The sequence below is a fragment of the Oncorhynchus nerka genome, linkage group LG12 (genome assembly GCF_034236695.1).
Source record: "Oncorhynchus nerka isolate Pitt River linkage group LG12, Oner_Uvic_2.0, whole genome shotgun sequence".
Classification (NCBI taxonomy): Eukaryota; Metazoa; Chordata; class Actinopteri; order Salmoniformes; family Salmonidae; genus Oncorhynchus; species Oncorhynchus nerka.
The window spans coordinates 64011077-64033573 of record NC_088407.1 but is presented as its reverse complement, the minus strand read 5'-3'; the positions used below and the strand labels follow the sequence as shown (position 1 = coordinate 64033573).

Sequence of the window (22497 nt, the reverse complement as noted above, 5' to 3'; positions counted from 1 at the left end):
TCATAAAACAAAGGTAAGGCTATGGAGCAGAGGAGGTCAAAGGTCACAGAGGCAAAACATGGGTAGGGTCACTAGTACCTTAAGTGGTAACCATGGTTACAAGAAGGCCATGGGGAGGGGCTTATGACTAGGCGGGTTAATCTCAAAATGTGGTCAAATGAACTTGGCTGTTGCTTTGGAAATGTAATAAAGAAAATAAAACTTTTACCAGGAAGAATTTACTTGAGATAAGCATCTATTTCTTAAAATTTCTTATGGCTTGGGGGCAGTATTTTGACGTCTGGATGACAAGCATGCAAAGTAAACTGCCTGTTACCCAGGCCCAGAAGCTAGGATATGCATATAATTGGTAGATTTGGATAGAAAACACTAAAGTTTCCAAAACTGTTAAAATAATGTCTGTGACTATAACAGAACTGATATGGTAGGCGAAAACCTGAGGAAAATCCATCCAGGAAGTGCATTTTTTTTTATGTGGGTGGTTTTCAATTGAATGCCTATTGAGTATCTATTGCAGTTCCTATGGCTTCCACTAGATGTCAACAGTCTTTAGACATTGTTTCAGGCTTGTTTTCTGAAAAATTAAGAAGAATGAGAGCGCGTGACCATGTGTGCGCCCTTTGTTGTTTTTCCTTTCTATTGAATACGCTATTGTCCGGTTGAAATATTATTGATTATTTAGACAATTGACAACATGAGGATTAATTATCAACATCGTTTGACATGTTTCGATAAACTTTACCATTACTATTAGGATGTATTCGTCTGCATGCTTTGACAGCCTTTGAGCCAGTGGATTACTGAACAAAACTGAGTTTTTGGGATATAAAGAGGGACTTTATCGAACAAAACAAACATTTATTGTGTAGCTGGGACTCTCGTGACTGCAACCAGATTAAGCTCTTCAAAAGGTAAGTGATTCATTTTATCGCAATTTCTGACTTTTGTGACTCCTTTACTTGGTTGGAAAATGTTTGTATGCTTTTGTAAGCAGGGTGCTGTCCTCAGATAATCGCATGGTATGCTTTTGCCGTAAAGCCTTTTTGAAATCTGACAAAGCGGCTGGATTAACAAGAATTTCATCTTTAAACTGTTGTATAACACTTGTATTTTTATGAATGTTTATTATGACTATTTCTGTATTTTGAATTTGGCACTCTGCAATTTCACCGGATGTTGTCGAGGTGGTTGGCTAGCGGCACGTCTGCGCCAGAGGGGTTAAGGAGGCAGAGCAGCAGTTCCAAAGAAACGGTGGTGAGAGAATGAGCACCTGACAATAGACCCGTAATAAAATCTTACTAAATCAGGGACCGAGAAACAGAACACGCTCAACACCAGCTCAAATGTCCACATACAAAAGAACATTATATCAAAAATAGCTATGACACCAGGAAGGTTCTCATGGGGGGGGGGGGGACTCGGTCTCCAATTGAAGACAGAACGAATACTCACAGAAACGTATACATCAATTCTAGCCTATGCTGTTACCTGTAAGTGCGGCCATGAGGCCTCGAGTGTGGGTTCATCCTCCTCTGGGTCAAACTCATTACTGTCCGTGGGCGGAAGGGTCCGAATATGTTGTAAGACACCTGGAAGACAGGGTAAAGGGGTAAATCAAAAGATTTCAAAATCAACTGATTTCACTGGAAAGTAAGGCAATTGACACAGAGTAATATAACAGTTTTATAGCCAACTCAGGCACTTCAATACGGATGTGAAACCAAAATGTTGACTAATGAGCATTGTTCTTGTCAACTAGCTAAATGAAATTAAATACAAACAGAAAATTCCCCACCTACCATCCGTCACTCCCACTTCCTGAAGATCGGGACTTCCTTCCCCCACACCTTAAGTAGGCTCACCTGATTCCAATCAAGGTGGTTACCTGATTGAATTGTTTTGATAAGTTTTTTAAATTAAGTTTATAGTCCTCTCCTTTGATGTACATCTCCCTACAATGGATGTGTTATCGACCAAGTTTATCTTCTCCTTTATACCTACGCATTTGAGGTCGACTTTCTATAGAGTTTTACATGGTTTGACATGTGTTAGCCAAGTGTTCGTCCCAAATTAATTGAGCTCAAATAAAATATCCCGGAAATGTTCCATATGCACAACTTATTTCTCAAAAATCTTGTGCCCAAATTTGTTTACCTCCCTGTTAGTGAGCATTTATCCGTTGCCAAGATATTCCATCCGATTAAACAGCAGGATCATTACACAGGTGCACCTTGTGCTGGGAGCAATAAAAGGTCACTAAAATGTGCAGTTTTATCACAAACTACAATGTCACAGATGTGTCAAGTTAAAGGCTCCAATTGGCATGCTGACTGCAGGAATGTCCACCAGAACTGTTGCCAGAGAATGGAATGTTAAATTCTCTACATAAGCCGCCTCCAAAATTGTTTTAGAGCCTTGCAAACTCACCAGACATGCTACCCATTGAGGAGTGGTACAATATTCCACAGGCCACAATCAACAGCCTGATCAACTATGCGAAGGACATGTCGCACTGAACGAGGCAAATGCTCGTCACACCAGATACGGACAAGTTCTGCTCCGTGACCAAGGTATCCGTGACCAACAGAAACATATCTGTATTCCCAGTGATGTGAAATCCATAGACTAGAGCATAATGAAAAATCAAATCCAAATAAAATTTTATTGGTCACATACACATGGTTAGCAGATGTTATTTGAGTAATCTAACAATTCCACAACTACCTAATACACACACATATAAGTAAAAGGGTGGAATAAGAATATGTACATGTAAAAATATGGATGAGCAATGACCGAGCAGCATAGGCAAGACGCAATAGATGGTATAAAAATGTGGGATAAGTAATGCAAGATACATAAACATAATTAAAGTGGCATTAATGAAGTGACTAGTGATCCATTTGTTAGAGTGGCTAATCATTTCAAGTCTATGTAGGAAGCAGCCTCTCTGTGTTAGTGATGGCTGTTTAACAGTCTGATGGCCTTCAGATAGAAGCTGTTTCTCAGTCTCTTTGATGCACCTGTACTGACCTCCCCTTCTGGATGATAGCGGGGTGAACAGGCAGTGGCTCAGGTGGTTGTTGTCCTTGATGATCTTTATGCCCTTCATCTGACATCAGGTGCTATAGGTGTCCTGGAGGGCAGGTAGTTTGCCCCCGGTGATGCCTTGTGCAGACCACACCACCCTCTGGAGAGCAATACGATAGTGGGCGGTGCAGTTGCCATACAGGAAGCTCTCAATTGTGCATCTGTAAAAGTTAGTGAGTGTTTTGGGGTGTCAAGACATTTCTTCAGCCTCCCGAGGTTGAAGAGGCGCTGTTGCGCCTTCACCACACTAGATGTGTGGGTGGACTATTTCAGTTTGTCCGTGATGTGTACGCTGAGGAACTTAACTTTCCACTGCTGTCCCTTCGATGTGGATAGGGGGGGGGTGCTCCCTCTGCTGTTTCCTGAAGTCCACAACCTTTGTTTTGTTGACGTTGAGTGAGGTTGTTTTCCTGACACCACACTCCGAGTGACCTCACCTCCTCCCTACAGTCTGTCTCGTCGTTGTTGGTGATGAAGCCTTGTCACGAGAATGTTATTATCATTGGGATTGAACAATCAATCAATAGCTTTGACCAATCCCCGAGGTCTGTAAAACCATGGGTTTAATAATAATTAGTCAAAGACTCAGCTTATGCAAAAGGTCAGTACAATTTATTCACGAGAACGTTCTGAAGTCCACAATACAAAGACATCCATTTTATGGTGGCGCACATACTTCCACAATACAATTCCACAATACTTCCTGTCATCCCCCAAGATTAGAGAGGCCGTGAGAAGTACTCCCTGCCCTCTCCCAAATCTGTGGCCCCTAGCCAAGGTCGGCACCAAATTTTGCTCAGACAGTCTGTTTAAGATACTATAAACAATATATTGTACAGATATATTGTTTTACCCTAATTCTGACTAAAACTACACACATCATTAATTACAATTTTACTGACTATAATCAATTTCGTACAATTATATGGTTTCAGGGTGGAATATTCTATTCATTCATTTAAACAAATTCTATTATCAAGCCTACTACTGTGTCTGCAAACTTGATAATTGAGTTGGAGGCGTGCATGGCCCCGCAGTCATGGGTGAACAGGGAGTAGCACACACCACACTTAGCACACACCGTTGTGGGGCCTCAGTGTTGAGGGTCAGCGAAGTGGAGATGTTGTTTCCTACCTTCACCACCTGGGGGCGGCCAGTCATGAAGTCCAGGACCGAATCGCACAGGGCGGGGTTGAGACCCAGGGCCTCCACCTTAATGAGCTTGGAGGGTACTATGGTGTTGAATGCTGAGCTGTACTCAATGAACAGCATTCTTACATAGGTATTCCTCTTGTCCAGATGGGATAGGGCCGTGTGCAGTGTGATGGCGATTGCATCGTCTGTGGACCTATTGGGGCGGTATGCAAATTGCAGTGGGTCTAGGGTGGCAGGTAAGGTGTGAGCTGTCGTCAATGAACAGCATTCCTACATAGGTATTGCTCTTGTCCAGATGGGATAGGACGGCGTGCAGTGTGATGGCGTTTGCATCGTCTGTGGACCTATTGGGTTAGTGGGTCTAGGGTGGCAAGTAAGGTGGAGTTGAAATGATCCTTGACTAGTCTCTCAAAGCAATTTGTGATAACAGAAGTTCGTGCTACGGGGCAATAGTCATTCAGTTCAGTTACCTTGGGTACATGAACAATGGTGGCCATCTTGAAGCATGTGGGGACAGCAGACTGGGATAGGGAGAGATTGAATGTCCATAAACACACCAGCCAGCTGGTCTGCGCATGCTCTGAGGACGCGGCTAGGGATGCCATCTGGGCAGTCAGCCTTGTTAGGGTTAACATACTTAAATGTCTTATTCACGTCCGCCACGAAGGAGGAGAGCCCACAGTCCTTGGTAGCGGACCACTTCGGTGGCACAGTGTTATCCTCAAAGCGGGCAAAGTTGTTTAGTTTGTCTGGAAGCATGGCAGTGTCCGTGATGTGACTGATTTTCTTTTTGTAGTGATTGTCTGTATACCCTGCCGTATACGTGTCTGAGCCATTGAATTGAGACTCCACTTTGTCCCTATACTGACATTTCACTTGTTTGATTGCCTTGTGGAATGAATAACCACATTGTTTGTATTTGGCCATATTCCTGGTAGTCTTTCTTTGACATTTTTTCTATTTTAATTTTTACCCCTTTTTCTCCCCAATTTCGTGGTATCCAATTGTTTTTAGTAGCTACTATCTTGTCTCATCGCTACAACTCCCGTATGGGCTCGGGAGAGACAAAGGTTTAAAGTCATGCGTCCTCCGATACACAACCCAACCAAGCCGCACCCGGAAGCCAGCCGCACCAATGTGTCGGAGGAAACACCGTGCACCTGGCAACCTTGGTTAGCGTGCACTGCGCCCGGCCCGCCACAGGAGTCGCTGGTGCGCGAGGAGACAAAGACATCCCTACCAGCCAAGCCCTCCCTAACCCGGACGACGCTAGGCCGATTGTGCGTCGCCCCACGGACCTCCCGGTCGCGGCCAGTTACAACAGAGCCTGGGCGCGAACCCAGAGTCTCTGATGGCACAGCTGGCGCTGCAGTATAGCGCCCTTAACCACTGCGCCACCTGGGAGGCCCTGGTCATCTTTCCATGGTTAAATGCGGTGGTTTACCAATGCCACCATCTGTCCACTGTTTCTGGTTAGGGTAGATTTTAATAGTCAGTGGTACAACATCTGATGCATTTCCTTAAACTCACTCACAGAATCAGCATATAAATATATTATTCTCGGAGGCTACCCGGGAACATATCCCAGTCCACGTGATCAAAACATTCTTGAAGCGTGGATTCTGATTGGTCAGACCAGCGTTGAATGGTCCTGGTCACAGGTGTGCATCCTGTTTGAGTTTCTGCCTATAGGAGGGGAGAAGCAAAATGGAGTTGTGGTCAGATTTGCTGAACAGAGGGCGGGGGGAGGGCCTTGTATGCATCGCAGAAGTTAGAGTAGCATTGATCGTGTTTTGCCAGCCTGGGTACTACAATCAATATGCTGATAGAATTTAAGTAGCCTTGATCTCAAATTTTCTTTGTTAAAATCCCCAACTACAATAAATGAAACCTCAGGGTACATAGTTTCCAGTTTGCGTGTAGTTCCTTGAGGGCCGTCGTGGTATCGGCTTGAGGGGGATATACACGTCTGTGACAATAACCGACGAGAATTGTCTTGGGAGATAATACGGTCGGCATTTGAGCGTAAGGAATTCTTGGTCAGGTGAACAAAAGGACTTGAGTTCCTGTATGTTACAATCACACCATGAGTCGTTAATCATCCCGGTGGCTGTACAGACTCCCGACAGCATGTCCTCAGAAAGTATGTTACAGAGTATGTTACAATCCCGGATGTCTTTCTGGAAAGCAACCCTTGCCCTAATTTCATCTACCTTGTAATCTAGAGACTGGACATAAGCGAGTAATATTCTTGGAAGCGGTGGGTGGTGCGTGCGCCTCCGAAGTCTGACCAGAAGGACGCTCCGTCTACCTCTTCCGCGGCAACGTTGTTTTGGGTCAGCCTCTGGAATCAGTTAGAATGCCTTGGGTGGTTTGAACAAGATATACGTTTTAGGAAAGTTGTATTCCTGGTAAGTTGACGTCGCTCTGATATCCAATAGTTCTTCCCGGCTGTATGTAATAACACTAAAGATTATCTGGGCTAACAATTTAAGAAATACATAAACTAAATACTGCATAGTTTCCTAAGGACTAGAAGCGAGGTGACCCTCTCTGTCGGCACCATCTTCCCTTATAAGAGTCAACTGACTGATTTCCTTATGAACTGTAACTCAGTAAAATCTTTGAAATTGTTGTATGTTGCGTTTATTTTTCTTCAGTGTAGTTATCCTTTGAATATATTTGATGTTGAACTGGCATCTATTCCGTATTATTTACTCCCAGAATACTAGGCTAGCAACCATCATATCCGATTACATCCCTTTTCTAAATAAATGGTAAACTAGGAGATGGGTCCTAGTGTTCTTACAGACTACTCTGAAGCTGAGTAGTCTGTAAGAACCAGAAACCCTCCAGTATTTTACAAACTAAGATTGTAGCGTGGCTAGGAGTTAGTTTACTTTAAGGCACAATGTGTTGTGGCCTCACCATTTTGACAACCTCCGGGTAGGCCTGTTCTGTCAGGTAGCCCCTGCTGACGGTGACATAGTCCACCAGTTCGTTGAGCGTGGAGCGCTTGTACTCTTTCATCTTTAGGTCAGACAGCGTGTCCATGAAGTCAAAAACAGTACAGCACTGTTGCAGCTTCTTCAAGAACAGCTCCGGCTGCTCCGGCGCTGGCACGTCTACACACATAGGGAGAGAACGAGAAACGGTCAGTAGAGGCCTACTAGTATAGGGAGACTTCTAGTGGAGAGGGGGAGGACAACATTGGAGTAGAGATGGAGAGTGAATGAGGAAAGGAAAATGTGAATTTAAGGACCTTCACTTGTTAATTTTTTATATATTCACCCTGATGAACCAATCCAACTAACTCAGTCTTCCATGATTACGTAAGAGATGAGCTGCTATAGAGGCAACGGACCACACGCCACACGAACCTACAGGTCCCTCATTACTGCAGCATGTCACTGTAGTCAACAGATTACTGTGGATGTTGCTCACGCTGTTAACAGCGTAGTACAGGTAGAAGCGCAAAGACCATACATGCAATACAAATCAGAGGAACCTGATCCAGACATGAAATCGCTTCCATCAGAGACCAGTTTGCACAAGATCTTAAATCCAGGCTGTGTGTACTTGTACTTACGGTAGATCTATATAGTCAGTCAGTGCCTGCAGTTTAAACAGGTGGTATAAAAAGTGGATAAAAGTGACCTCATCACAGGCCATCCCTAAGACTAAGTATCTACACTAAGCTATGGTATTCTCAGCCAAGCATCTGTCAACATGGCATAACACAGGGCAATACAGGTAACTGCCAAAATAAAGGCAAACCCAACATAGTGTCTGAATAGGATGTTGGGCCACCACGAGCCACCAGAACAGCTTCAATGTGCCTTGGCATAGATTCTAAGAGTGTCTGGAACTCTATTGGAGGGATGTGACACCATTATTCAATGGGAAATTCCATAATTTGGTGTTTTGTTGATGGTGGTGGAAAACACTCCAGAATCTCCCATGTGTTCAATTGGGTTGATCTGGTGACTAACACACCCCTTTAAAGCCCCTATGCTCCTTTCAAGACCCCTCTTTCAAAGTCACGAGATCTCTTCTAGACACGGTAGCCAAAATAATGGGCAACTGGGCATTTTTACATGGCCCTAAACATGATGGGATGTTAATTGCTTAATTAACTCAGGAACCACACCAACTCCACCATGCTGCAGCTCCTTACCAAGAGGGGCCGAGAGCCCAGGGACCAAGATGTGGCCATCATAGAGGAAGGCCACACGCCCATCAAGACTGTGCGTTAGTGTGAATTAGACCCTTATCTATGGATGTCACATGACCCCCCAAAAGGGCTTTATTACAAGCAGAAATACTCCTCAGTTTCATAAGCTGCCCGGGTGACTGGTCTCAGACAATCCCGCAGGTGAAGAAGCCGGATGTGGAGGTCCCTGGGCTGGCGTGGTTACACATGGTCTGCAATTGTGAGGCCGGTTGGAAGTACTGACACATTCTCTAATAAGACGTTGGACGCGGCTTATGGAAAATAAATGACCATTTGTGGCATTGTGTTGTGTAACAAAACTGCACATTTTAGAGTGGCCTTTATTGTCCCCTGTGCAATGATCCTGCTGTCAAATCAAGCTTCTTGATATGTCTCACTTGTCAGGTGGATGGATTATCTTGACAAAGGAGAAACGCTCACTAACAGGGATGTAAACAAATTTGCAAAAAATGAGAAATCCTTTTTCTGAATATGGAACATTTTGAGCTCTTATTTCAGCTCATGAAACCAACACTTATGTTGCGTTTATATTTTTGTTCAGGATATAAGAACAGCATGGCGTGAAATGATATGAAATGTTTAAATATGGCTTCTCTGCGGCCTCTGCATGATGAACCATCAAAGCTCAGGGTGGGAACAGACAGCCCATCTCAAATTGGAGCGCAGTTCACAATGCATGTAGATCTATCATATCATGGTAACTTTTTTTCTTGTCATAGTTAGGCCTACATTTGCTGCAGCATAGTCTATAATGTAAAGACCGAATGCGTGTCTAATTTACCCATCTCCATCTGGCTTGAGCAGTCACTTTATTTTTTAACACAGCCTCACTCGAATATCGTTGCTTTAAAATCAGTGCACGCGCAAGCACTCCCCCTCAATTCCATTCAGACAACAAAATAGATAATCCTGTTCTAGATTAAGTGTCAAACGTTTAGACACTACTCATTCAAGGGTTTCTTTATTTTTTAACATATGGAATCATGTAGTAACTAAAAAAGTGTTAAACAAATCTAAAAATATTTTATATATTTATTTATATTTTGAGATTCTTCAAAGTAGCCACCCTTTGCCTTAATGACAGCTTTTCACACACTTTGCAGTCTCTCAACCAGCTTCAAGAGGAATGCTTTTCCAACCTTATTGAAGGAGTTCCCACATATGCTGAGCACTGGATTCTTTTCCTTCACTCTGCAGTCCAACTCATCACAAACCAAAGCACCCCCACACTTCTTCCTCCATGCTTCACAGTGGGAACCACATGCGGAGATCATCCATTCACCTACTCTGCATCACAAAGACTCAGCAGTTGGAAACAAATCTCAAATTTGGATTCACCAGACCAAACATATATGATATAGGCTACTGCACATGAACTGTAATACTGTATTGAATTATAAGGGCTGGAATTACGCACAGCGTTGAAACCATGATAAAGCAGGGAGAGAACATGGGATTCTGATGCAGCACATGCAGCCTACAAAGTTACAAGTATAGGCTTGTGAATTACATTGACAATGTTGAAGTATACGGCCTATTTGTATAATTGGTAGGCTGATATATTTCCCTAATGTTATAAGCCTATTTGGCTCTTTCGCTCTCTCGTTGCTTCATTCCTTCCTCGCTTTCAACAGTTAAATTATATCAAGTTTGTCCTTAATCATTCTATTGACATCCATATTATAGTACTAGAATTAGATGCAGAAGGCTTTCACTTCTCTTCACGACGATTGAATGGTTATGGGTCTGAAATTAACTGCTATAGCCTACTGCCAGTGCGAGTTCGCTCTTCTTTCAAACTGCCCGTGATTTCTATTGGCTGCTATATTTAAATTTCCACCAACAAGAGCTTGGGTACCTCTTCAAATAGTCTAAGAATTTTTTTTTTTTTTTAAATGTCCAGAGATGCTAGTCTAACTTTTCATGCATGGGACTCCAAAAGCTAAGGAATGTTTTTTTTAAGGGGAGATGCCAGTGGAGCACAGGTATGGGCGTATTATGCAAGAGGCAATGTTTGATTTTTATGCATACCCCATCTTTAATTAGCTAAATATGAGGCTTATACTGCATTGAATGTATTACCTGAAAGAGGTAGGCCAGGACATCAATCTAAAAATGTTGTATATACACACAGTGCCAGTCAAAAGTTTGGACACACCTACTCATTCAAATGTTTTATTATAATAGTGAAGACATCAACTATGAAATAACACATGGAATCATGTAGTAACAACGTGTTAAACAAATCTAAATATATTTTATATTTGAGATTCTTCAAAGTAGCTGCCCTTTGCCTTGATGACAGCTTTGCACACTCGTGGCATTCAATTAACAGGTGTGCCTTGTTAAAGTTAATTTGGGATTTCTTTCCTTCTTAAAGCGTTTGAGCCAATCAGTTGTGTTGTGAGAATGTAGGGGTGGTATATAGAAGATGGCACTATTTGGTAAAAGACCAAGTCTATATTACGGCAAGAACAGCTCAAATAAGCAAAGAGAAACAACAGTCCATTACATTAAGACATGAAGGTTAGTCAATCCAGAAAATGTGACATTTTCTTCAAGTGCAGTCGAAAAAATTAAGCGCAATGATGAAACTGGCTCTCATGGGGACTGCCACAGGAAAGGAACACCCAGCGTTACCTCTGCTGCAGAGGATAAGTTCATTAGAATTAACTGCACCTCAGAAATTGCAGGCCAAATAAATGCATCAGAGTTCAAGTAACAGACATCTCAACATCAACTGTTCAGAAGAGACTACTTGAATCAGGCCTTCATGGTCGAATTGCTGCAAAAAAAACGAAAGGACACCAATAATAAGAAGACTTGCTTGGGCCAAGAAACACGAGCAATGGACATTAGATAGTTTGACTAGACTTTCCCTTTAAAAGGAAGCAATTAACAGAGCATGTAATCCCTCCAGGGAGGAGAGACAGCCCAGATCCACACACATGCACACCCCTCAAGACATGCCACTAGAGGTCTCTTCACAGTCCAGAACAGACTATGGGAGGCACACAGTACTAGATAGAGCCATGACTACATGGAACTCTATTCCACATAACTCATGCCAGCAGTAGAATTAGATTTTAAAAAACAGATAAAAATACACCTTATGGCCTTGGGGATTCATAAAATACACACAAGCACACTCCGCAACTGCAGAGCTCTCCAGAGGGTTGTGCAGTCAGCACAACGCATCCAACAGGGGCACACTTCCTGCCCCCCTGGAAATCCACAGCACCTGGTGTCACAGGAAGGCCAAGAAGATCAAGGACCTCAGCTTTCCTTGCCACAGCCTCTTCACCCATCTAGAAGGCAGAGGCAGTACAGGTACATCAAAGCTAGGATGGAGACACTGAAAAAGAGTTTATATCTCAGGCCATCAGACTTAAATAGTCACCACTAGCCAGCCTCCGCCCAGTACCCTGCCCTGAATTTTTGTCACTGTTACTAGCCAGCTACCACCCGGTACTCAACCCTGCACTTTAGAGACTGCTGCCCTATGTACATAGTCATTGAACACTGTTCACTAATGTTTGCATACTGTTTTACCCACTACATGCCCAAACATATGTGGACACCTGCTCGAAGAACATTTATTTCCAAAATCACAGGCATTAATATAGAGTTGGTACCCCCTTAGCTGCTATAACAGAATCCACTCTTCTGTGAAGGCTTTCCACTAGATGTTAAGAGCATTGCTGCAGGGATTTGCTTCCACTCAGCCACATGAGCAAAATCCCCCCCAAAATGGTCACATGCGGTGAATATAACAGGTTACCGTGAAATGCTTACTTACAAGCCCTTAACTCCTAGTTCTTAAAATTGATTTGTTGGTTAAGAAAAAAATATTTACTAAATAAAGTAAAAAAGAGCAACAATAAAATAACAATAATGAGGCTATATACAGGGAGGTACCGGTACCGAGTCAATGTGCGGGGGTACAGGTTAGTCGAGGTAATATGTACATGTAGGTAGGGGTAAAGTAACTATGCATAGATACAACAGCGATTAGCAGCAGCGTTAAAAAAGGGGGAGGGGAAACGTAAAAGGTCTGGGTAGGCATTTGATTACATGTTCAGCAGTTCTATGGCTTGAGGATAGAAGCTGTTAAGAAGCCTTTTGGACCTTGACTTGGCACTCCGGGACCACTTGCCGTGCGATAGCAGAGAGAACAGTCTATGACTAGGGTGGCTGGAGTCTGACAATTTTTAGGGCCTTCCTATGACACTGCCTGGTATAGAGGTCCTGGATCGCAGGAAGCTTGGCCCCAGTTATGTACAGAGTTGTACCCACTACCCTCTGTAGCACCCTGCGGTCGGAGGCCAAGCAGTTGCCATACCAGGCGGTGATGCAACCAGTCTGAATAATTTTGATGGTGCAGCTGAAGAACAATAAGGATATGAGGACCCATGCCAAATCTTTCCAGGATCCTGAGGGGGAATAGGCATTGTCGTGCCCTCTTCACAACTTTCTTGGTGTGTTTGGACCATGTCGGTGATGTGGACACCAAGGAACTTGAAGATCTCAACCTGCTCCACTACAGCTCCGTTGATGAGAATGGGGGTGCGCTCGGCACTCCTTTTCCTGTAGTCCACGATCATCTCGGCCACGCAGCCATGGGTGAACAGGGAGTACAGGAGGAGACTAAGCACGCACCCATGAAGGCCCCCACATTGAGGATGAGCATGGCAGATGTGTTGCCTACCCTTACCACCTGGTGTCAGCCCGTCAGGAAGTCCAGGATCCAGTTGCAGAGGGAGGTGTTTAGTCCCAGGGTCCTTAGCTTAATGATGAAATTTGTGGGTACAATGGTGAAGGCTGCGCTGCAGTCAATGAACATAATTCTCACATGTGTTCCTTTTGTCCAGGTGGGAAAGGGCAGTTTTGAGTGCAATAGATATTCTGTCAACTGTGGATCTGTTGGGGTGGTATGCAAATTGAAGTGGGTCTAGGGTTTCTGGGAATAATGGTGTTGATGTGAGACATGACCATGATGTGAGCCATGGCTACAGACATGAGTACTACGGTTGAGTAGTGATTTAGGCAGATGACCTTGGTGTTCTAGGGCACAGGGTCTATGGTGGTCTGCTTGAAACATTAGGTATTACAAACTCAGATAGGGAGAGGTTGAAAACGTCAGTGAAGACACTTGCCAGTTGGACAGCGCATGCTCGCAGTACACGTCCTGGTAATCCGTCTGGCCCTGCGGCCTTGTGAATGTTGACTTGTTTAATGGTCTTACATCAGCTATGGAGAGAGTGATCACACAGTCGTCCAGAACAGCTGATGCTCTCATGCATGCTTCAGTATTGCTTGCCTTGAAGCGTGCATAGAAGTCATTTAGCTCATCTGGTAGGCTTGTGTCACTAGGTAGCTCGCTGCTGTGCTTCCCATTGTTGTCCGTAATAGTTTGCAAGCCCTGCCACATCCGACAAGCGTCGGAGCCATTGTAGTAGGATTCAATCTTAGTCCTGTATTTACACTTTGCCTGTTTGATGTTTGTCTGAGGGCATAGCGGAATTTCTAATAAGCATCCGGGCTAGAGCCCCACTCTTTCAAAGCGGCAGCTCTACCCTTTAGCTCAGTGCAGATGTTGCCTGTTATCCATGGCTTCTGGTCAAGGTATGTACGTACGGTGACTGTGGGGACAACGTCATCGATGCACTTATTGTTGAAGCCGGTGACTGATGTGGTGTACTCCTCAATGCAAACAATGTGAAATAACACAAAGTGGCACAATTGGTTAGGAGCCCGTAAAATGGCAGCCATCTCCTCCGGTACCATTCTGTCAGGACGGGCACGGATGTTGGGCGATTAGGCTCGCAGTTGGCATTCAAATCAAATATTATTGTCACATAACATATTTAGGAGATGTTATTGCGGGTGTAGGAAAATGCTTGTGTTCCTAGCGCCAACAGTGGATCTAACAATTTACAACAGAATACAAATCTAAAAGAATGAAATTAAGAAATTTCGGAGTTGTATTGACCAAAATACAGTAGAATACAGTATATACATAAGAAATAGTTTTAATTATGTAAACATTAAAGTGACCAGCGATTCCATGTCTATATACATATGGCAGCAGCCTCTAGGGTGCAGTGTTGAGTAACCTGGTGGAAGCCGGCTAGGGATGGCTTTTTAACAGTATGTTGGCCTTGATAGACTAAAACAGCTTCTTAGTCTCAGCTTTGATGCACATGTACTGAACTCACATTCTGGGTGACAGCAGGGTGAACAAGCCGTTGCTCGAGTGGTTGATGTCCTTGACGATCTTCTTGCCGATAGTCTTGCCTTCCTGTGACATCCAGGTGCTGTAGGTGTCCTGGAGGGCAGGTTGTTTGTCCCCGGTGATGCGTTGGGCGCAACACCCTCTGTAGAGTCCTGCGTTCAATGATACCGAATTCCTAGCTGCAGACTAGTAATTACTATCAAAGACTTGTTCTTATTCTGTCGGTATCGATAGTCTAAGAGTTTAACTTCTTGACGCTACCCACCCATAATTGTCATCAACAACCGCTGAATTGCATAGCGCCACATTCAAATATTACAAAAAATATTTATATTCATGAAATCACAAGTGCAATATAGCAAAACACAGTTTAGCATTTTGTTAATCCACCTGTCGTCTCAGATTTTGAAAATATGCTTTACATATTACGAAAGCAATCCAAGCGTTTGTGTAAAATTATCCATCACTAGACAAAACATTATGAACACCTAGCATCAAAGGAGCTTGGTCACGAAAATCAGAAAAGCAATAAATTAAATCGCTTACCTTTGATGATCGCAAGCAAAACTCATGCAAACACCCAGCTATCCACCGACGCGATGTTATCTTTCTTGCTCATTTTTCAAAATAAAAGCCTGAAACTATGTCTAAAGACTGTTGACACCTTGAGGAAGCGATAGTAAAAATAATCTGGTTGATATCCCTTTAAATAGAGCGAAGGCAGGCTATGGAACATGGAGCTTACAAAATAGAAGCCACTTCCTGGTTTGATTTTCCTCAGGTTTTGCATGCAATATCAGTTCTGTTATACTCACAAACAATATTTAGACAATTTTGGAAACTTTAGAGTGTTTGCTATCCCAATCTGTCAATTATATGCATATGCTAGCATATGGGCCTGAGAAATAGGCCGTTTACATTGGGAATGTTATTTTTTCAAACATAAAAAATAGTGCCCCCGAGGCCTTCCGGGTGGCGCAGTGGTTAAGCTGTGCCATCAGAGACTCCGGGTTCGCGCCCAGGCTCTGTCGTAACCGGCCGCGACTTGGAGGTCCGTGGGGCGACGCACAATTAGCCTAGCGTCGTCCGGGTTAGGGAGGGCTTGGCCGGTAAGGATGTCCTTGTCTCATCGCGCACCAGCGACCCCTGTGGCGGGCCGGGCGCAGTGCGCGCTAACCAAGGTTGCCAGGTGCACGGAGTTTCCTCCGACACATTGGTGTGGCTGGCTTCTGGGTTGGATGTGCGCTGTGTTAAGAAGCAGTACGGCTTGGTTGGGTTTTGTATCGGAGGACGCATGACTTTCAACCTTAGTCTCTCCCGAGCCAGTACGGGAGTTGTAGCGATGAGACAAGATAGTAGCTACTAAAAACAATTGGATACCACGAAAACTGGGGAGAAAAATAGGTAAAAATTCACACAATTTACATGTTTTTTTTTACAAAAGTGCCCCCTAGCTGAAAGTAAGTAAGTTCATTTATTGATAAGGTGACGGGGAACCATATTTGGAAGCTTTCTGCCATGTTTGAGAAGTCAAAGCCCCTAGGATGAGTTCTGTACCGCTGCCATCATGATTTCCTTTCTCTCCACGGCCCGTCTGCTCCTCTCCTATCTTCTCCAAGCAGAGCAGGCAGACCCCTTGCCCTACTGACTCCAGACTCAACACAGCCTATAACCTTAACATGCTGTTTCAGAGCCAGTACTGTTCTTCCTTCAGACACGCATGTGTCCAAATGTTGTTCATTTGCACAATGTATCTGGTTCACTTTCATGTAAAATGTCCAAACTCATCACAAATTACATTCGGTAGCTTCAGCAAAAAAAAAAAAAACGTCCTCTCATTGGCAACGGCGTTCATTTTCAGCAAACGTGTAAATAGTTATCTGAACATAAGATTCAAACAAACTGAACAAGTTCCACAGACATGTGACTAACAAATTGAATCATGTGTCTTTGAACAAGGGGGAGGGGGTGGGGGTCAAAATCAAAAGTCAGTATCTGACTGACATCAGATTGACATCTGACATCAGATTTGCCAGTTCTTGCTGTGAGATGTAACCCCACTCTTCCACCAAGTTCTCTGACATTTCTGGGGAGGAATGGCCCTATCCCTCACCCGCTGATCCAACAGGTCCCAGGCGTGCTCAATGGGATTGAGATCCGGGCTCTTTGCTGGCCATGGCAGAACACTGACATTCCTGTCTTGCAGGAAATCATGCACAGAACAAGCAGTATGGCCATGTCAGGATGAGCCTGCAGGAAGGGTACCACATGGAGGAGAATGTCTTCCCTGTAACGCACAGCATTGAGATTGTAATGACAGCAAGCTCAGTCCGATTATGCCGTGACACACCGCCCAGACCAAGACTGACCCTCCACCTCAATCCCACTCCAGAGTACAAGCTTCGGTGTAACGCTCATTCCTTTGACGATAAACGCCAATCCGACCATCACCCCTGGTGAGACAAAACCACGTCGACAGTGAAGAGCACTTTTTGCCAATCCTGTCTGGTCCAGCGACGATGGGTTTGTGCCCATATGCAACGTTGTAGCCGGTGATGTCTGGTGAGGACCTGAATTACAACAGGTCTACACAAGCCCTTAGTCCAGCCTCTCTCAGCCTATTGCAGACAGTCTGAGCACTGATGGTGGGATTGTGCATTCCTGGTGTAACTCGGGCAGTTATTGTTGCCATCCTGTACCTGTCCCACAGGTGTGATGTTCGGATGTACCGATCCTGTGCAGGTGTTGTTACACATGGTCTGCCACTGCGAGGACGATAAGCTGTCCATCCTGTCTCCCTGTTAGGGGTCTCACAGTACGGACATTGCAATTTATTAACCTGGCCACGTCTGCAGTCCTCATGCCTCCTTGCAGCATGCCTAAGGCACATTCACAAAGATGAGCAGAGATCCTGGGAATCTTTCTTTTGGTGTTTTTCAGTCAGTAGAAAGGTCTCTTTAGTGTCCTAAGTTTTTATAACTGTGACCTTAAATGCCTACCGTCTAAGCTGCTAGAATCTTATTGACCGTTCCACAGGTGCATGTTCATTAATTGTTTATTGAACAAGCATAGGAAACTGTGTTTAAACCCTTTACAATGAAGATCTTAAGTTATTTGGATTTTTATGAATTATCTTTGAAAGACAGGGTCCTGAAAAAGGGACGTTTTTTTTTATAGCTGAGCTTATGTATAACTTTATGAGCTGTATTGCCCGTCTTTGCAATTTGATTATTTTTGTTTTCACTCATTAGCACATTTAGATAGCAGCCTACATGGAATTGCACTATTAGTTGTGTTAATTTCGTTAGCATTCTGGTAACAGATGCCCAATGGTATTTTTTGCATTTTGTATTATGCCGGTCATATCGTATATCCCAGGATGAGAGGACGGTATTAAAACATATAAATAAATAATAAAATCAGGAAACCACCCAAACCTACTGCTCTACACCTTTTCTATCCATATACGTATTTTCCACCATAAATTTGCAAATAAATTCATTAAAAATCCTACAAATGTGATTTTCTGGATTTTTTTCCCTCATTTGGTCTGTCATAGTTGAAGTGTACCTATGGTGAAAATTACAGGCCTCTCATCTTTTTAAGTGGGAGAACTTGCACAATTGGTGGCTGACAATACTTTTTTGCCCCACTGTACCTTCCATGTCTATACACTGTGATGTACAACAGGTCAGCCACCAGGGGGAGACTCGTCGATGGAGACTCATCCAACCGTATGGACTAACATCATGATGCCACAAGGGAGCTAGCTTCCAGATGACGGTGGGTGCAGTACCAGAGTTGCCGGTACCTCTCCTAGTTGGACAGGAATGTCCGCTGTTCAAAGCCCTATGGGGGCACGAGCTGAAGAAAAAGATACGAGCAAGCCTAAGAGAGCAGGGACGACCTATCGCCTGTACGGCCCAGAAGCAATCGGTTGACCAACCTGTATCTACGGGTCCGGAGTCAGAAGGAGTTCAACCTCCCCCCGATTCCGAGGGGCCAGTCGAGACACCCGCTGGGGGCCAACTGAGGGGACAATTCGGATCTGAACTTGAAAGCCGCCGCAGCCCAAGGAATAGCAGTGGATGGACAGCTACTTCTGGGGTTGAGTGACTGGCGATACCCCCATTTCCAAATCAAGAATAACCTTTTGTATCAGGTGTCGCACTAACAGGGGGAACTTCGAGGGGTTTTTGTTGCTGCCCCGGTGGTACATGGGAACCGTTCTTCAGCTGCCCCACACCCACCTGTTTGGGGCGAACCTGGGAATGGAGAAGACCCGGGAAGGGATCGCCGCCCGGTTACACTGGCCCGGGATGAGGAGGGCTGTGGAGGACTACTGTCGCAGTGTCAACTCATTGCCCCAAAAGCACACATCCGAAACCCACTGGTCCACCTACCGATCATCGGGGTGCCCTTTGAATGTATCGCCATGGACATAGTGGGACCCTTGGTAAAAACAGCACAAGGACACCGGTGCATCCTGGTGATAGTAGATTATGCCACCAGGTATCCCGAGGCTATTCCCCTACGGGCAGCAGTATCCAAGGGAATCGCCCGGGAGCTGTTCCACCTCTTTAGCTGGGTGGGCATCCCAAACGAGATCCTGACAGACCAAGGTACTGAGTTTATGTCCCGCCTAATGAAAGATGTCCGGATCTGCAGGAGAGCACACACCTCTGTCTTTCACCCGCAGACGGATGGGCTCGTCGAGCAGTTCAATAAAAACGCTCAAACAAATGCTGCGGAAAGGTCATCGAGCAGGGCGGGAAGAACTGGGATCAGATACTACCCCACCTACTGTTCTCAATCCGAGAAGTACCCCAGCCCTCCACTGGATTTTCCCCTTTCGAACTCCTCTACGGGAGGAGGTCACGCAGCCTACTGGACCTCACCAAGGAGGTGTGGGAAGCCCAACCAACCCCCTTACGCAGCGTGGTAGGGCATGTGGAGACAATGAGGGAGCGGATGACAGCCATATGGCCAGTGGTAAGGGAACCTATGGAGAAGGCCCAACACGCCCAAGCCTACAATCGGGGAACCCAGCCCCGAGAATTCCAGGTGGGAGAAGGGTGTTGGTCTTAATCCCCACGGCCGAAAGTAAGTTCCTGGCAACATGGGACGGGCCATACGAGGTGACAGAAGCTGGCACCTGTCAATTACCACGTACGGCAGCTAGGGAGACGGAAACCAACAGATTTACCACGTGAACCTATTGAAGAAGTGGCACGAGGACAGCCTTGGCCGTGTTATGGTCGTGACCCAGGACGCCAACGGTACAAGTGGTGGTCCCGAGCAATGAGGACCTCAACCCGGCCCAGAAGCAAGCGCTCAGGGAGCTCATCGATTGGAACATGGCGGTGTTCTCCGAGAATCCCCGGCCCGAGGAAACGGTACGAAAACGTCCATATCAGATTCCGGAGGCACAAAGGAAGGCCGTGAAACAAGAAGTGGAGGCTATGCTGAGGATGGGGGTAGTTGAAGAGTCCCACAGTGCATGGGGCAGCCCCATCGTGTTGGTGCCCAAACCGGATGGTAGCCTGCGTTTCTGTAATGAATTCCGGGGTGTGAACGACATCAGCTTGTTCGACGCCTACCCCATGCCAATGGTGGATGAACTCATCGACCGATTGGGAAAGGCCCGGTACATGACCAAAGGATATTGGCAGGTACCGTTGACAGACTCCTCCCGGGAGAAGACAGCGTTTCCGACACTAGACGGACTATATCAGTACCTGGTGCTCCAGTTCGGTCTCCACGGAGCCCCACCCACATTCCAGCACCTGATGGACAAAGTACTTCGACCCCACCAGTAGTACGCAGCCAAGGTTGGGAAGAGCACCTGACGCACCTCCAGGTGGTGTTGGACGAGCTCAGGCAAGCCGGGTTGGCAGCGAACCCCAAGAAATGCAAACTAGGGTTCAAGGAGGTAGAGTACCTGGGGTATTTGATCGGACGGGGGAACGTCCCTTCTTGTCCCTTCAACGCTTCTCTTTTTCTGTTGTGCACAGGTCAGGGGCGAAGCACGGAAACGCGGATTACCTGTCGAGAAGGGAGACACGTCGCACCGACGACAGCCCCCTCGCCGACTGGTCAAGGCCTGGTGGTGTGGTTGCAAATATAACACATAGACAAATGCATAAGATGGATAGAATAGCTGAACACTAAAAACAGACTACATGAAGGGAAGGTGACATAGCTGCCAGGATAGCTGGACATACCAAGGCCAGAGGGATATACAAAGGAGGGGGTCAGTCAAATGACTAACTGATGACCAATAGACATAGTTTGCATATTTTTAGGACGTAGAGATGCAGAAGGAATGACAGAGAAGACACAGTCTGTTGCTCTGAGATAAAGACACACATACATAGTAACATATTGAGCTAAGTGCAGAGCCAAAACATAGGGCTGTAAGATAGAGGAATGTATAGTATTTGTAGTATAGCTGGACACGCTAGAAACTGAGGAGACACAGTCTGCTGATCCTAGATAATACACAAACAAAAGAATGCATTTAGCTAAGTGCAGGAACAGCAAGGGTCTTGTCATCATTATAATCTGACGGAAAGCAGGTATGGGCGTTATTGAGCTGAACAAGCAGGATGCACGGATTGGAATGTAACGTAATTTACATGTGGGATGGGCTCATATGCAATATGTGGATAAATACTGGAGCCAGGGCTCTGGAAAAGGGGTGGGTCCCGCGGGGCGCTCCGGCTTATGATACTGCTGTATTAAAAGTCTATATTGATTTTCAAAGTTCTTGGTTGTGTCATATTTGAACCGATTTGCCACTACAGTGGCAGACGGAGTCTACATCACAAGGCAATGGCTCCCTCTGTTGGACGTGCCAGGTCTCGACGGGCTCTCCGGCCAGGACTAATTGGGGCTGATCTCGGTTGGTGGGTAATCAAGGGCTGATTGCTCACCAGCTGTACGAGTCCCATAAAGCTGCCAGAAGGGGAAGGACTGGGGGAAGAAAGGTGACTTCCGTATAGTTGGAGACGGTGCCCGAGCTAACAGGAGGGAGTTCAGTTTTTGTGCCTGACAGGATACAGCAAGACCCAGAGCCCAGAAGACGGTATCCCGGAGAGGGTCTCATGGGGGAGACCTATCCTTTTCTTTTGATTTATTATTTACTAAACACCCTTGAAACCGAGCTAATCCTACTCTGTCCGTGTCTGATCTGTGTAAACGTCTTGACCAAACCCCCTGGTCTGCCACAACACACACACACAATCATACAGTGACTTCAAAGTATACCCCTTTGACTTATTCCACATTGTGTTAGCCTGAATTCAAAATTGATTAAATAGATTTGTTCTACCCATCTACAAAGTGAAAACATGCTTTAAGATATTTTTGCACATTTATTGGAAATGAAATACAGAAATCTAATTTACATAAGTATTCACACCCCTTAATCAATACTCTATAGAAGCACCTTTGGCAGCGATTACAGTATTGCTTAAGAGATCCACACCTGGATCATGCAACATTTTCCCTTATCCTTTTCAAAATTCTTCAAGCGCTGTCAAATAGGTTGTTGATCGTTGCTTGACAACCATTTTCAGGTCTTATTCTAGATTTTTGTGTGAATTTAAGTCAAAATGAACTCTGCCACCTAGGAACATTCACTGTCTTCTTGGTAAGCAACTACATTTGGCCTTGTTTTAGGTTATTGTCCGGCTGAAAGATTAATTAATCTCCCAGTGTCTGGTGGAAAGCAGACAACCAGGTTTACGTCTAGGATTTTGCCTGTGCTTAGCTCCATTGT

At 45.0% G+C, this 22497-nt stretch overlaps 1 protein-coding gene across 1 annotated transcript in view; it reads right to left on the bottom strand.

The window, feature by feature from the left end:
- The window catches only part of LOC115138576 (serine/threonine-protein phosphatase 2A 56 kDa regulatory subunit epsilon isoform), a 79305-nt gene that overhangs the window by 15290 nt on the left and 41518 nt on the right, over positions 1-22497 (bottom strand). The window contains 3 exon segments of the mRNA XM_029675538.2: positions 1489-1571; positions 1574-1589; positions 7174-7370. Of these exon segments, the coding sequence (XP_029531398.2) occupies positions 1489-1571; positions 1574-1589; positions 7174-7370 (296 nt within the window).